The 15922-nt window shown below is 40.3% G+C and overlaps 2 protein-coding genes across 3 annotated transcripts in view; one reads left to right on the forward strand and one right to left on the reverse strand.

Moving 5' to 3' along the window:
- The window catches only part of suz12b (SUZ12 polycomb repressive complex 2 subunit b), a 13356-nt gene extending 7898 nt beyond the window's left edge, over nt 1–5458 (reverse strand). The window contains exons 1-13 of one of the 2 annotated variants that reach the window (XM_020596987.1): nt 5132–5458; nt 4737–4881; nt 4170–4216; nt 3997–4061; nt 3753–3821; nt 3498–3547; nt 3187–3272; nt 2837–3068; nt 2444–2549; nt 2245–2350; nt 1973–2150; nt 777–862; nt 274–417 (exon numbers count right to left, since the gene is read on the reverse strand). In XM_020596987.1, the coding sequence (XP_020452643.1) occupies nt 274–417; nt 777–862; nt 1973–2150; nt 2245–2350; nt 2444–2549; nt 2837–3068; nt 3187–3272; nt 3498–3547; nt 3753–3821; nt 3997–4061; nt 4170–4216; nt 4737–4881; nt 5132–5146 (1329 nt within the window). In that variant the 5' untranslated portion in view covers nt 5147–5458. Of the gene's footprint in view, nt 1–273; nt 418–776; nt 866–1972; nt 2151–2244; nt 2351–2443; nt 2550–2836; nt 3069–3186; nt 3273–3497; nt 3548–3752; nt 3822–3996; nt 4062–4169; nt 4217–4736; nt 4882–5131 lie in introns of both variants that reach the window. The other variant, XM_020596986.1, reaches the window with a different exon arrangement.
- A 1079-nt stretch (nt 5459–6537) lies between these two features.
- On the forward strand, nt 6538–15916 carry utp6 (UTP6 small subunit processome component). The gene is made up of 19 exons (XM_020596928.1): nt 6538–6821; nt 7304–7388; nt 7498–7539; nt 7769–7861; nt 8626–8673; nt 8776–8839; nt 8971–9089; nt 9831–9908; nt 10051–10132; nt 10409–10490; nt 10599–10777; nt 11030–11109; nt 11258–11335; nt 11704–11883; nt 12827–12907; nt 14068–14177; nt 14333–14399; nt 14656–14728; nt 15491–15916. The coding sequence occupies exons 1-19, from the start codon at nt 6730–6732 to the stop codon at nt 15643–15645; spliced, it is 1788 nt and encodes a 595-aa protein (XP_020452584.1). The 5' UTR covers nt 6538–6729; the 3' UTR covers nt 15646–15916.
- The last annotated feature ends 6 nt before the right edge of the window (nt 15917–15922 follow it).

A 15922-nucleotide genomic window follows, 5' to 3' on the forward strand; every position in this document is an offset into this window, starting at 1 on the left:
GATTTTAGCATATGGCTGCAATATAACAAAGCGTGAAAAATTTAAGGGGGTCTGAAAACTTTCCGTGCCCACTGTACTTATAGGAAATGTAATTTCTTCTTCTCAGCTAATTAAACTAGCAAAGCAGCCACTCTGAAGACCCCTAATGCCTGTTGTTGTGCCAAACTGAGTTGTAGTGGTGTAGCTCCACATGCACACATGCAGTATCTAGGGCTATGGCACATTTGTAGATTTCAAAATTGCTTGAAATCAACCACACACACCAAGTCTTACCACATAGTTGAAGATGAAGCGGGAGTGGGAGAGTTTGAGGTGTTTGAGGAGGCTGTAGAGTTTGCTGCAGTTCAGGGTGCACCAGGGGCAGTGAAGATCATCTCTCGCCTCCGTCTGCTGCCGTGTGTTGTTGTTGTACAAGAACTGAGCAAGCACAGATGACATTAGCTAATACAGGGTAAAGCAGAGAAAGTCAACCTACAGCAGATGTGAATGAGTGATTCTAACAGTGCTGCATATCTTCAGAGTTACTGTCACATTCCTATGCCAAACCAGTGCTTCACACACACACATAGGACTATTATCACAGTCCTGATGAACAAGTAAAATCAGTGGAAATGTTCTATGGTCTCAAAATGTGACAGTAATTCCAATCAATGAAAAATGGCTTCAAAAACAAACAAACATAAAAAAACAGACCAAAGCTCATTTGCTTTTTAGCCACCTCACTGCTGAGTTATTGTCCAAAACCCAGTTGTATTCCTTACTGTTGTGTGGTGTACCTGATAAAATATACGTAGCTTCTGCCGCGGCTCACATGGAACCTGCTCTTTCCTCGTCTGAATGTCTGTGCTGACTGACTCTTTCACTGCTGACGGGAACAGACAGAGAAGTTAATTCTTGGAGAACCACCAAATAAACTCTGTGGATTTGATACGTTATAAACATGTACTTAAGAAATTACAGAAACTGCATTGTTTTCCAGTAACATCAAGACATGAAATGCCAGCATATATTTGTTTCTCAAGTCCCTTTCAGACATGCAATCTGTAACACTGCTGGCTTCCTCTAGCTATTAATGAAATGGCCTTTTGGCATTAAAACGCAACTCAGGTCTGTTATATACATACTGTATATGTACTAAAGGCTCTTTCCAAACATGACAGGCCCATTACAGAAGCATCTCTGAGGCTTGTGCAATATTTAGCATTAGGCACATTGTGCGCAGACCCCCATTTCCTCTCCACCACAAAAGCACTGTTAAAGAACTGTGTAGGTTGTAATGATAAAAGGGAAGAAGAATGTTTTTATGGGTGTCTCACATGATGGATTTGAAAGCTAATTTTTCACCTTAATCTCTGTGACTTAATTAATGACCATCATGCATGCAATGACACCTGCAGGGAAGCACCCCAATATATTTTTACCAACTTGTATTAGATATGACATACAGAATTCAGCTCATGTAATGACTCATGCATTTCCCATTTGCTCATGTGTTGCATTTTGCTACCTACTAAATGAAGAGTGACTCAGAGCCTTGCTCAAACGTGACAGACATGTAAAGTTCCCCGCATATTTGAGCAAAGCACACATATGAAAGGGACTCAGTTATGACTCAGAGTGTATTTTGCCAGTTTCAGTTACAAATAGAACATCCCACACAAGTCACAGTGGGTAAAAACTCCAAAAACATGACCTCTTCAGCTCTGCTAAGAGAATCTGGCATCACCTTTGTTCATTTTTCACTATGAACAGTTTTACAGGACTTTTAATAGAGCAGAAGACTGAACTGTTAACTGTCCCCTTTCATCATTATCTGTGGATGTTTTTCTGCCTACAGGATGTAATTTAAGAACTGATTGTTCCATGTAATACTCTTAGAAATCCTCTACAACAGCACATTTCTACATCACACATCTTATAAAAAAAAAAAAAAAACTGCTCAAGCTACACTTATGGTGTTTTGTTTACTTACTCATGAGGGCAGCTCTGTGGTTGCTGGTCCTGGTCTCCATGGGGCTGGAGCTGTCAGAGTTGCGGGTAGCAAGGGGTTTGGCCACAGGGGCGGTAGACTTTCCGCTGGCATCACCTGTCCAACGCAGTGTGAACTGCAATGTGGGTCCCTGAGAAAATGTGTCAAATGGTGGCAGTCTCTGTGGGACAGAAGTCAGTGATGTGATGGCATGAAGAGGATGTGTCACTTATTGCACAGGTTCTTCTAAGACATATGCAATCAAGTCATCCCACCTTCCCATCCGGAATGGTTTCCCACGTGGCTCGCTTCTTGCTCACAGGGCTATCCTCCATGCCTTGCATCGACACTTCATACTCCCCATCCAGCAGCTGCAACCTCCTGCAGAGGACAAATAAAAGCCCATGATGACAGGGTATCATTGAAGGAATAGCGAAGGGGAAGGATTTTACCATTTCAATCACAAAACCTTACCTGTTCTTATCAAAGACAGTCATTTGTGCAACATATGTCTCCGTGGTGTCGCCCTCCTCTCTATGGGATGAACTTCTCTTTTTTCTACTGGGAGTATCTGTTACATCTTTGTGTTAAAAATGATACAAAAAAAAATTAAAACCTGAATAAGAAACTCCATATCCACCCATCAAACATCTCAGTCACATCTAATATTATCTTTAAGATGATGTGCCTGGAGAAACACTTAGCTCACTGCAACCAGCAGGTTTACTGCTGCCCAAATGTGACCTGTCCCAGTCTGTTTCCTAGGACAATTTCATGTGAAAATGCATATATTGAAATCCGTCACCTCCACACAAACTGCACGTTATCAAAAACAGAAGTCTAAAGGCTTTAACGTGGATTTCCTACCAATGTTCTCATTGGCCTCTCCGTTAACCAGACCGTTGGCTTCCCTCCTCCCTGTGTGTGACACCCTGAACAGGAGTGAATAGGACTTCACCATGTGGCTGTTGCTGGGCTCAAACTCATTGCTGGAGACCAGTAAGGAAGGGTAGGAGCCAGGCTTGGTTTGGTTACTGTCAGGGTTCAAAGGCACCTGCTTTTTACCTGTAGGCACTTGCTTTATCGGGCAGCTGACATCCTGAAAGAAAAAAAAAAAAAAGTGATTAAAATTAAAATTAACGACTTAAAAAAAAAATCACTGGCAAGTGACAGGAGATGAAATTAATTTGCTTAAGCGAGAGGCTCTAATAATTTACCTTGCGTTTTTTATGGCAGACTTTGACGAGTAGCACCTCTAAGGACACAGAATTTTGTTCATTCTCTGAATTCTGAGATGGCTTTTCTGTAAGACAACAAAAAGAGTTTCATGACAGTCCCCCAATAAATCCTGTCATGATAGTGATAATGTTCAATTTATGCTCAAACTGTTTGAGAGGTGTTGATTCAACTGACACTCTTTGAGGCTGTAACTTGTGCTGCTGTTGAACAGCTCATGTTTCTATGCATATTTGACTGTTTTCCTTCATACAAATATACTAAACACAATCACTTGGTAAGGTCTGCTTACCATCCTTATGGAAGAACCCCGTGAAGGTTAACTGCAGATGTGAAGACATACTAAAGAACCAAAAGAAAAATGCACAGGTGAAAGTGGCTCATAGCAAGAGCTCCAACTGAATATGAACAGATGAATGAACAAAAACGTATTAATAAATGCATAGTTAAGTCATAAATCGTGTCAGTATGGTTTCTACTGTATTTTAGTCACTGAAATTATCCAGCAATAAAAAGAGGCACATATAGTATTGTAGGGCTTTGTTACCTTGAAGAATCCTGCTCTCCCTTCATCTTCTCTACTGTCTGCAACATATCATCCACCTTGAATGTTTTCCTGAGAGGAAGGATTCAAAGTAGCACAGGTTCTTTGTAACATTAATTCATAAACACACTGACAGAAAATAAACTAGGTAATAAACATATTTAAATCACCAATAGGTGAGTCTTTATATATAGCAGAAGGAGCCCTGTTCATATATAACAACGACAAACAAAAACAGACTTTGTACCTTCTGGCATTTGTTCTACCATTTCTGTGAGACATGAAGGTGAGGGACCTGTGCAAAAAGATGGGCTGAAAGGGACCACCCCCCCAAAAAAGGATGAATTAATAACTCATTTTAAAACTATAGGCTATCAATAAAATGACTCAAAAAAAGGATATGTTAAGCAATTCACTTACTGCAATCAAGTTCCTTGTGCGGAGAAATCTGTATATCTGAGTGGGTTCTGGGAAAATTTAAAATGTTATTTATTGTAAACACTGTGACACATTTCGATAACTTTGCTAGGTTATACTATGAACCATCTAAAATCTGGAAAATCATCTTAAGTTTAGCTTGTACAGGGTGCAGCTGTTTTGCTTTGACACTGGCTCCCCATCAGTATCCTGTCATCTATTTCTCTGTGTTAACAGGTGGTGCTTGATTAGCCAAACACTCAGCAACTAAACAAAACCTGAGCAGATGATAAACACTACGTGTTTTTACCGATCCCATCCTGATAAGTGCTGCCTAAATGCAGGTATCTTGACTGACACCGAATTGTAACAATATCTGGATCCCCCTCTGAGCTGCCAGTTAAACTAGGGAGGCCTCTCAGCCACAACTAGAAAACGTTAGTGGAAACAAAATAAGTGGCAGTAAACTTTAGCGGGTAGTGAAATGTTTACTGCTAGTATGGGGAAGTTCTTCTCATGCTACCAAAATAAAAAGGCCGCATTACAACGTGCCGAGCGGTGAAATCTTACTTTCAAAGGCCTGTAGGAACAGCTCATGGTCGGCCTGAATCTGCTCCATCTTCGGCTTCTTCACCGAGTTCATCATTTCTGATGAAGCGGGGTACACAGCACCGTTAGCTTTGCAACTCGCCCCGCTCATAATATGTCCTGAGTTCTGCGAGTGAAACACAGCACGTTATCCCACACATTAATCCAGATGAAATGGTGCCAGTACAACAAGTTAGCCCACCTAATAGGCAAATACTCGCATTAGCACTTGCGCTAGCTCAGCTAAGACCACTATGCTAACATGCTGGCTAGCTTGGTAGTTCAGCTAATGATCCATTCGTTTATTCTAACTACTGTTATCGAAAACCCTAAAATCGGCATGTAGTAGATATTGAACATAAATAAAGACAACCTACCCTGGCTGATGGCATTAATTTGTTAGCCTCGCTGCCTCCAGCACAGGCCTGGCAGACTCAACAGCAGAAACCCATGAAGATGAAGAGGAGGTAACGAAACGCTGGCTAGTTAGCTAGCAGTGCTAGCATGGTTTACTACAAAACACACCTCCGTACGCCTCAGGCTGCCGCCGTATACACCTGTCATAAATATATATTAATATCGGAGATGGTTTGAGTATTTTGGACCAAATTATTAATTACCTAGCTGTAATTTATTGTCAGTGTGGTTTCCTTCGATTTGTACAGAACAACAGAGTATTAGTCAGTTAGCAGCCAATGGGAGACAGGTTGATATAATCCAGCGCTGTGATTGGCTATTGGCCTCCGGAGATGACATACAACCCGCTCTCGCGTTCTGCGATTTTGCGGGAAATCGAGTTTAAGCTTTCATATTATGACGGCCCAGCTGCTGGTGCAACTTTTTGAGTTATGCGAGACTTGACAGTGTGCAGTACAAAATAGCATACATGCTATGAACTCCTCAATTTAACCCCACATTGGTACCTTGAATTATTTAATAGAAAAAACCAGCAAAATGCAAATTGAACATATTTTCTGCAACGAATCATTGCAGGGCTACAACACTAAGTTGGAATTTGTTTTTGTCCAGTGGAATCACCAGTGATACTGACCTATTTTTTTAATGGTTATCAGCTCTCATATTACTGTTGAGTGACCTTATTTATGGTTTTCTGTCACTGAATGTTAACTGCCAAAGTATATTTTTGTGGTATTAATAAATATTGTTTAAAATAATATAAGCATACTGTATCATAGGCTATTCGTGAGATTTACACTCGTATTACAATTACACTCGTATTGACACTAAACAGCATGGACATAGATAGGGCTAAGTAGGCTACCAAGTCAGTAAGGTAGCCAAAATGGTGATAAAGGAAATCCTAAATGTTGAAATTTGTGATAACAATGCATATAACAGTAGAGGACGTAGGAGGAAAGCAATTGCTCTCAAAATATATATATATAAAAAACTAATCTGTTTTAGTTACCGTTATTTATGAGCCAGAGGAATGTTTTCAGGCAAATAGTTGAAAACATGATTTTTAGTGTAAAATAGAGTTTTGTTTATTCACATTCAAAATACGTTTCATCAGCATATGTCCACACACAGAGCAGAAACGTGCGCATCTTAAGATTTTGAAAGGAATTTTATTGAATACATGAGATTGTTTTTCAAATCTACCATTTCCGTAAGTATCTGACTGTGTTATTTAATACCAAAGAGGGTAGTGTAACGGGAACCAAAACTATACAGCAGACCTACAGTATATGACTCCTTAACAAACTGATAAGTCTGAATGACCAATGAAAAACAAACACCACATAAATCATTCTGACAAACTTTGGCTGTGTTTCCGTACGGAACTGTTTGCAGACGGAACCGGAAAAGCAGCGAATCATAACTTCCGCGCATGTGTTGGGGGGGTGGTAAAAGAATCAGCCCATTGCTTATAGCCATATGGGTAGTTCAGTGTAAATTTCATATAAATATAATTGTGATCTGTAAACAGTAGTCGAACAGCTGTGTCGACAAGATGGCGGAAATTGTTCAGCATCGGATCGAGGAGAGGATCCCTGAGCTGGAGCACCTAGAGAGAGTGGGACTGTTCACTAAGAAAGAAGTAAAGTAAGACAACATCAAAGGGTTCCCGACACCTCCAGTTTGATAAGATGTCGCATGGACATACTCCAGCCTGAGAGATGTTTAGTTCTTGGTGTTTTGGTTACGTTTCCACAATTATACGGAGCGATACCATGAGAAACAAGAACATCCATTCTGTCTTATTGTCATTTCGGCTCTAACTTTCCATCTTAGGGGAACGTGTTAGTATTAGATAATGAAATCAAATCTCAAAAAAGTTCTGCTTTACGATGTAGTGTCCCTCTAAAATAACAAATTCTTCAAAACTAATAGCCAATTTAGTGTTTTATATACTGTGTTGATGTATGCCACTTGATAACTTGTCCATGGTTTCCTGTTACTTCTATTCCTTTGCTTTGTAACTGGAAAATATGGCCAAAGCTCCTTAGTTTGACCACAAGATTTGTTCCCAGTGATGTGTGTTGGAAAGTATTTCAGGCAAAGTAATTTTTTTTCTGCTGCTGTAGATCCATAATCAAGAGAGCAACAGCCCTGGAATACAAGCTTCACAGGTTGATCGTAAACAAAGAGGACTTCATTGCGTACATCCAGGTAGTGTACCACAGTTACATGAACTGGTCACCCCAGATTTTAAACAAAGGATTAAAGGCTACCAGTTATGTTCAAAACACTTACGTCCTAAGTTTTGTTTAATTTTCAGTATGAAATCAACGTTTTAGAACTGATCAAGAAGAGGAGAGCGGTAAGTGGCCTGCGGGAAAACAGTAAACAGACACTTTACTTTATCAAGTCGACATTTAGCCCACTTTGAATTTCATTTATTTTATGGTGGACCTAATTATTATGTTTCCATTACCTTTACTTAAGAACATGCACATAACAGTGCAGTAGTTTGAGAAGACCCTGGAAGCATTTTTGTTGGTGCTTACAGATAACGTCACATCATTTGACTGGGCTTGTTTCATTTGCAGCACATACACTACAACTTCAAAAGAGAAGAGATCGAGTTCCCCATCATCCATAGAATAAATAGTATCTTCAGAAGAGCAACAAATAAGTGGAAGGTACCGTATCCATATCATTTATAAAGCTACAAATACTTACAATGTTGCCTACTGGGGGGTACCACTTCATTCATAACATCAACACCTCGGGTGTAAGTTAAAATTACCATGGTTCAACTGTATTTGATAATGACAATCATTTATCATCATGAAAAGTGGCTCAACCATACACTAAAAGAAATAATCATCTGCTCAGGTTTTATCTGTGATAAAACATGTACAATAATCAATAGCATGTTTTTGCGGTGGGTCATGGGATCATTGCTGGAAAGTAATATGATGGATCATGCTTTTTGTAAACAAATAAGGAAAGGCAAAACGTCCAGCAACACCTGCAGTGTGGAGAGCAAAGTTTATGTTAAAACCAACACATTTTGGCTTGTAGCCTCTGTCAGGGTCTGTTAAAAGCACTGAAAACAGAGTCATTTAAGTACGGTAGTACAGATATAGAAGCAGTTTTAAAACTTATCTGTATCTATAGTACTAGCAGATAAGAGGCTGGCTGTTTGAAATGACTACTCACAGTTTGAAAAATGCTTCTTATAACCTTTGTTAAGTGGCAAGTAGAGCAAATTTATAGATCATACTTTGAAAACACTGGGTGGAGAAGCTGGAATAACAACAGAATGAGAGACACCACATCCTGTAGTGTTTTCACTTGATTTATCAGTCAGTGTATAAAATCTTGGTTAATGCACCTTTAAACTGACTAAATGATTAATGGCATAAAGGAGTGAAAGGTGAAATGTGTTTGTTTCCCACAGGATGATGTGCAGCTATGGTTCTCACATGTTGCTTTCTGTAAGAAATGGGTATGTAAAGGTCTCATGATTTGCTTTTAGTCCAACTGTGACAGGCCAAGTACTCATGTATGCTCACTATAATAAGGATATCTCCTGGGTTTCACCCATCAGACCACCAAAAACCAGATCAGCAAGGTGTTCTCAGCCATGCTTGCTATCCACCCTGACAAACCAGGTACAGAACACTTACCTGTGATTTCATAGCTGTTGTAATTCACATTCATATCACTTGTACATTTAAGTGAGAGAAGTACATGCTTCTTATAACCTTATAAAATTAATAGTGATGTACATTCCCTTCTTCAGCCTTGTGGATAATGGCTGCCAAGAGTGAGCTGGAGGATAGAGATTCCTCTGAAAGCGCCAGGCACCTGTTTCTGAGAGCTCTGCGCTTCCATCCAAACAACAAGAAGGTCTATCAGGAGGTAAAAGAATACAAATATAGATTTTTTTTTTTTATTCAAAGTGCATCAATCTCTTACATTTAAACAATGAAACCTGTATTGAAAAAAAATCTTTCACTGGTTTTGTTGAACAGTGATTAGATTCAACTTTATTGCCATTACACATGTACAAGTACAAGGCAACGAAATGCAGTTTAGCATCTAACCAGAAGTGCAATAACAGCAGTGCAGAGTGCACAGTATCTACAGCGTGTACAGTCAGTACTAATCTACCGATAGATACGTACAATTGATATTTACAGTAAGATATGTAGGGTGAAGTACAATATACAACAGACTATGGATTCAAATTACAAATAATGGATAATGTACATTAAGTTTACAGAACACTAGTGCAATAGGATGCAGAATAAGAAGATAAGTTACATGAGTGAACAGTTGAATGGACATAAATAGTGCAAAGATAAGATAAATATACAGTATCTGCATATGTACAGTGTGCAAATGAATAAGAGCAGCATTCTGTGAGTAGAGTATGTGCAAATTAACAGATCACTTCAGTGTTGCAGGTAACAGAAATGTATTGCTTTAGTCCTGGGAGGAGAGATGAGAAGGGGTGAGGTGTGTGTGTAGTGGTATAGAGGAATGAGAATTTGAGCAAAAATCACTTGAAATGTGTGGTAGCTGCTTTTGATGGCTGCACTAGTAACAGAGTATTTGTCAAATGTTCTCCTCTAATTTTCTCCATCAACTGTGTGTTAGTATTTCCGTATGGAGCTGCTGCATTGTGAGAAGCTGAGGAAGCAGAAGCAAGAGCTGGAGATGGCTGAGATGGACCTGGTGAGTGTGAAACAAATTGAACACGAACAGTCAGAGATGCACAAAGTCTCTCTCCTCTCTCTCTCACACACACACACACACACACACACACACACACAGAAGCGTTCAGTTTGTATTCAGTGCCTGAATGCCTACTCTTCAGGGTGAATACGAGTTCTCTCCAGAGATCCTGAGCGGTAAACTGGCTGAGGTTGTGTACAGAGACGCTACAGGAAAAATCAAAGGTAGGGTCTTTAAAATCTGTTTTCAATTCTGTGCAAAAAAATCAAAAACATACCAGAAAGTGTTTTTCAAAAGTGGTAACCTCACTTGAAGTATTTTGTCACCATTTAAAATACATTTACCAAAATTGGCACAGATGACGCACAGGAGAAATTTGGCTTATTTAGCTGTGTGGTTTTCAACTTGACAAGGATAAGGTATTGGTTTCATACTGATACCTGGCCATGTTAATAACAGATACATTACCTTTTTGTTGCTGATGTTTTTTTTCCCCACAGAGGCAGAGTTTGTCATTTCACTTCTGAACATAGCCGCAATCTTTGACTTCACCAAAGAACTCCAGGACTCCATCCTGCAAGAGTAAGACCCTCATTTACTGACAAAATAGTTCCTTTCTCACTCTGTCTCACACACTTTCTGCACCATCACTAAGCATCAGCGTACCTTTTTCCCTCCCCTTGTTTCCAGCCTGCAGACCAACTACACAGAGGACAGCTTGACATGGGATTTCATGGCTAAGAGGGAGCTGGAGGCTCCGGGGGTAGGGGAGGAGCTGCAGTCAGCCAAAGGTCGAGCCTCGGATGTCAACCGAAGAGAGGAACGCTGCTGCCAGGTCTACGAGGAGGGCGTCACAAGCCTCAACACCGGTAGGAGCTCGCTCACACACAGACAGCACCTGCACATGGTAATTTGGGCTAATTTACTAAACGGCAAATTCATATGTCGAGACTCAAAAACTTTGCAGTCAGGATTTAAATGAATACTGTAGTTATAACAGACACTTTATGATCGGTGCATTCTTCTGAAATTATGGCAATGACCTTAATTATTTAAAACATTTTTACACATTTTGACAAAGTCATTCACTAGCTTTTTTGCATCTGTACTTTGTGCTTTAGAGCCCATGTGGACTTGTTACGTGGCCTTCTGTGTGGAAAGACTGAAAAGAAAGACCAATGTCCAAGAACTGAAGGAACAAGTAAGCAAATCATGTTTCATGTCTAAGTATGTCACTTTGACACTTTGTTTGCTCCTGAGGATAAAAATTAAACATGTACATTGACAAACGTCAGTGGCTTCAGTGTTTTTGGAGGTGGATGTTTAAAGAGTATTCATGTGTGTCGCAGAGACAAGAGAGGCTGCTCGGAGTACTGCAGCGTGCCCACGACTCTTCACTGCTGAAGGAGAATTATTATCAAAACTGGGTAAGATACAGTGCCTGTTAAAACCCCTTGGATGTTTTACCCTTTTAATGATTTTATAAATCAATCATGCTCAATATAATTTGGCTTTTTTGACAAAAAAAAAACTGTTGCCCATTTTCATTAGGACAAAAAACATCCACAAAATCATTTTGGACAGAGCACACAAATCAAATATAAAAATACAACACTTGATTTTAGAACTACAGTTAACAAAACAAGTGTGATCGTACAGGGTGGTACTACGTGCATGTAGAGTCTGATTTATCTTTTTTTCCACATAAAACTATCCTAAAAGAGTTAGCAATGTTCAAAAGGACCGCCACACTCATGTATGGAAACAAGTAATACGATGTTCTCCATGTGAGCAGCTGCAGATCCTGCTCTCATCTGGAGATGCTGAGGGCGCAGCCAGGGTTGCCATGGCAGCCACGCAGCGCTACAGCCAATCAGTGTCAGCGTGGAGCCTGAGTCTGGAGGCGCTAATGCATCTGGGGAGTGGAGACGTGGGGAGGCTATTCCAGGATGCTCTCACGCATGTTAATCCCAAGGTACACACACCTTTGTACGTTCCACATAATTTGTTTTCAGGCATATGACGTTTGGTCGTTTTCTCCGCTCACATCAAGCACATACACTGCATCAGCTGTGCTCTTATCATGCTCCAGTATAATTGCTCTCCTTGGATAATGGACACACATGTATATACACACCAGCCACCAGCACTGCTATATAAGTGGGGCATCTTCTCGGCCCAGTTAGTCTCTACTCCATCATGGCTTTCTCTGCCCCTTCTATATGTGAGGAAAGTTAAAGACAAGTGCAAAACCTAATTTAAGCATTTTAGCCCTCAGATGCTTTACCAGCCTTCAGGTATAAAATATTGGATGGATTAGAAATCCCATGCAGGACCTCAAGTACAGTATTCAAGTAGAGTAAGCCAGAAATTGGAATCGGCCTAGAAAACTGGAGTCAGTGAATCTCTAATGAATACACATCTCTTGCCTCAGTCACTCTCTTTATGTATTGGGAAATATGGCAAAACTCCAGGCTTTCCATCTTTTATGTTATACAATAAAATATTCCCATATTGCATGGCACAGCACAATGTGTACAAATAAATGAATGAAGAAAATGTGGACATGCTGTCTTATCCAGCTTTTTAAAAGGCTAGCTACAGTCAGAGCAAGGTGCTTTGTTAACTACTTGCTTACTCATTTAAAACTTTCTCTAATGGAAACCTCACTTGATAATTCTTCAGTTATTTGTCTAATTTACGCTTGAAATCCTCAGATATGTTTACTAACTAAAACGGTGTGGAGAGGTTGTGCAACACCGATAGACCAGCAGGATGTTGCTTAGAAACAAACCAGTTGCTTTACCGGGTGATAAGGGCTTAACTCTAGTTGAGCAAGCATCCAGTACAGGGCGACTTGCTCAGGGTTACTAGACAGTAGGTTATGCAGCTGAATCCTTTATGTCTTGTCTTGACAGGAGAGCCTCCCACTTTGGCAGCTGCAGGTCCAGTGGAGCGTAGCCAACCAGAGTCCTGAGGAGACAGAAGCCATTTTCAAGGTAGAAATAGACAAGAAGTTAATTTGAAACTGCTGCATGAGTCATTACTGCCCACATCTTTTGACATTTAGGGTTGTATTTCTTTAGTGACAACTGACAGGAAGCTTTTCACTTGTCAACATTTAGTCGCTTCAGTGAGTTCGCTTCAATTCTTGCACTCTTTATGTTGTGGCATCCTTTTTAAATGGATGAAATTGCTGTTTTTGCCTGTCAATCTACACTAAGTAACTCCTGGTGACAAAATGAAAGCAGGTTAGAAATTAGCAAATGTATTAAAAATCAAAAACTGAAATCTCTCATTTACAGAAGTGTTCAGACCATTTGTATGGCTCTTCAGATTGTGGTCAGGTTCATCCTGTTTGGTTTAATTAACCTTGAGATGTGTCTAGAACAAGGCTGGAGTCCACTTGTGTCAAACTTGAGAGTGTATGGTTTGACAGTTTAGAAAGACACATCTGTGTATGTATAAAGCCCCAGAATTCACACTGCAAGCCAGGACAAAAACCAAGTCATGAGGTGAATCCTAGTTCCCTTATTTTATCATTCCTCAATCCCCCAGAAGTTGTTCTGGTCCACTATGATGAAGTACGTCCCAATTGTCTTATTTCTGTTCTGAGGAGTGAGGAGGCTCCTGGAGGAGCTATGACCGAAGTGCATCCTTTGCAGAAGTCTGTTATGGATTGACACGCTCCTTTGTCAGAAATCCATTTGTGATTGGACACTTCACATAACGGATCAAGGAAAGGACATCCCATGTCAGTTATAATGCATTTCCTCATTCCTTTCTCCTCACCTTGTATCCTTTCCTTGCGTCTTACATAGGTGGGACTAAGACACAAGTGAGGGAAACATGGTTGCAATTAGGGGGATTGGGATTCACCTATGAAGTCATCTGCAGTAAAACTGTGGTGTGTCCAACCATGCTGCTGATGACCTTGGAAAAGCACAAAGTGAAAATTAATGGCACCATAAAGTGAAAAACTGTGCAGAAGCCGTGTTACTGTTCTGGTACATATTGTATACAGATACAGTGCTTTTCTGGATAATGCCTGCTGATACATACTGGAGGAGACATTTACAGTCCTTTTCCATCTGCATGGTTTTTTGGCCTGTGAAACGAGGATGTCTTTCAGACAGTTTGTTCTCTTGTTTGCTCCCAGAGAGGTCTGCTGTCGCCGGTAGCGGCTGTTGCCATAGAGATGAAAAAGAGCTACCTTGATTGGTCCTACTCCACTGGAGGCTACAAGAAAGCTAGGAAGACCTTCACAAGGTAAAAACAAATAACTCTGGCTGCTCAAATAGTCCTTAATTTAAATGAGAACATAAAAGGAACACACATTTTTATTGGTCTGAAAACACTGGTGCTAATGTGAAATAAACTCGAGATCACGAGTATGTCTAAGAACTTTTTTCCTGCTTCTGTAGCTTGCAGGAAAACCGTCCATTGTCCAAGGCCTTTTTCACCAGAATGATCGAGATCGAGAAAGAGCAAGTATGTATATCCAAGAACAGATTACAATGCAACAGCTTAAACTCACAATTGTACACAGTTTGATCTGACACCGATTTACATGGATCCATTTATCCTGGTTTCACTGATAGTTTTGTTGACACATTATTATGGGAGACTTTTAATCCTGCCAAAAAGAGACATCTTGGGGACAGACAGAGGCCTTGAATGTTATTTATATTACCAGTTAAGACAGGACAACCCTTAGCTCTGACAGCAGTGTTGCTTGTTCTTCCAGGAGAATCCAAAGATGAACAATCTGAGAGACTACTATGAGAGAGTCCTGCAGGAGTTTGGCACCTCAGATGAGGGTGAGTGGACTTTAAATGAGTCCAGTGGAAAAGTATTTGGGGTCTGCCTACCATAGAAAGGCTAGGGCGCAGCACCTAAGTGTTTTTGCTGAGCACCTAAGCCAAAGAAATTTAAAAAAGGTGACATGACCTGTCAATCAACAATCAGTGTTTGTGTGAACATTTGTGTGATTGGCAGCATTGCCGAGCTAATCAAACCCCTGATTGGATATTGCTCTATACCATCAACTCAGGACAGTAGTTACAGACATTGATGAGGTTAGCCTGCTGTTGTGTTTCTTGTGATTGGTAACAATAGGGATAGCAGAATGGAGTCTATTTTACAAGTAAAGAAACTGCTAACGTAGCTAACACCTACTGAATTTGCTAAGTTATGTTAGCCAAGGAAGCTAGTTTGTTGACATTGCATAAATAATGTTATAAATATACTGTAAGTATGTTAACATGTTGTTTAAAAGAAGTGCCTGAGCCATCTGAAAATGGGAAAACCCTGGTAGTGTTAGATAAAAATGTTTATTCTAGGTGCTGTTATTTTAAATACCTGTCAATGTCAAGTTATTTACCAGATAAAAGCTCAAACCTCTTGTGAAAATGAGAGTGAAAGGTTCAAAATTGATCAAAGCAACAGCTGGATCCCACACAAACTAGAAGTGTGGTTTCCTGGACGATGAAAAATGTATGAGAAGCTGAAGAACCCTTGTTGAGTGTCATATTATTCGATCGGAACCACCTTTAATTTGAGCCATTTTTATATTTTTGAAGATCTGTGGCTGCAGTACATACAGGAGGAGCTGGGGCCCCTCGGACAGCCAGAGAAATGTGGCAAGATCCACTGGAGAGCCATGAAGTTTCTGGAGGGGGAGAGTGTGGAGAGGTTCACTTCCAAATATACTCTGTTTCAGGCCGGACACATATGAGTAGCCATGTAAAGTCCAAGTGCTGTAGAGCCAGGTCTGTAAGTTCAGATGACAGCGACCAATGTATAACAGCAGTGTAGAAGTCACAGCCTCCTCTGTTTGTCAGCTGAGGAGGCTGCAGATATTTTGGAACAGATGCTTGTCTTGTTCCTGTAGAACACAGGGGTCATATCTGCTCATGAATTGTTGCATTGCCTTCTTGTCAGTTTCTGAAGTTTGTCGTTGATTCTTGCTCAGTGGTTCTACCAGTGTTTAAAGAAACATCCTGGAACGTGAT

This window comes from Monopterus albus, unplaced genomic scaffold (genome assembly GCF_001952655.1).
Source record: "Monopterus albus unplaced genomic scaffold, M_albus_1.0 scaffold32.1, whole genome shotgun sequence".
Lineage (NCBI taxonomy): Eukaryota > Metazoa > Chordata > Actinopteri > Synbranchiformes > Synbranchidae > Monopterus > Monopterus albus.

Coding starts and splice junctions, on each gene's coding strand:
- utp6 (XM_020596928.1), top strand. CDS start 6,730: ATGGCGGAAATTGTTCAGCATCGGATCGAGGAGAGGATCCCTGAGCTG. Junction 9,909..10,050: donor AGATGGCTGAGATGGACCTG/GTGAGTGTGAAA, acceptor CCTACTCTTCAG/GGTGAATACGAGTTCTCTCC. Junction 14,178..14,332: donor GCTAGGAAGACCTTCACAAG/GTAAAAACAAAT, acceptor CTGCTTCTGTAG/CTTGCAGGAAAACCGTCCAT.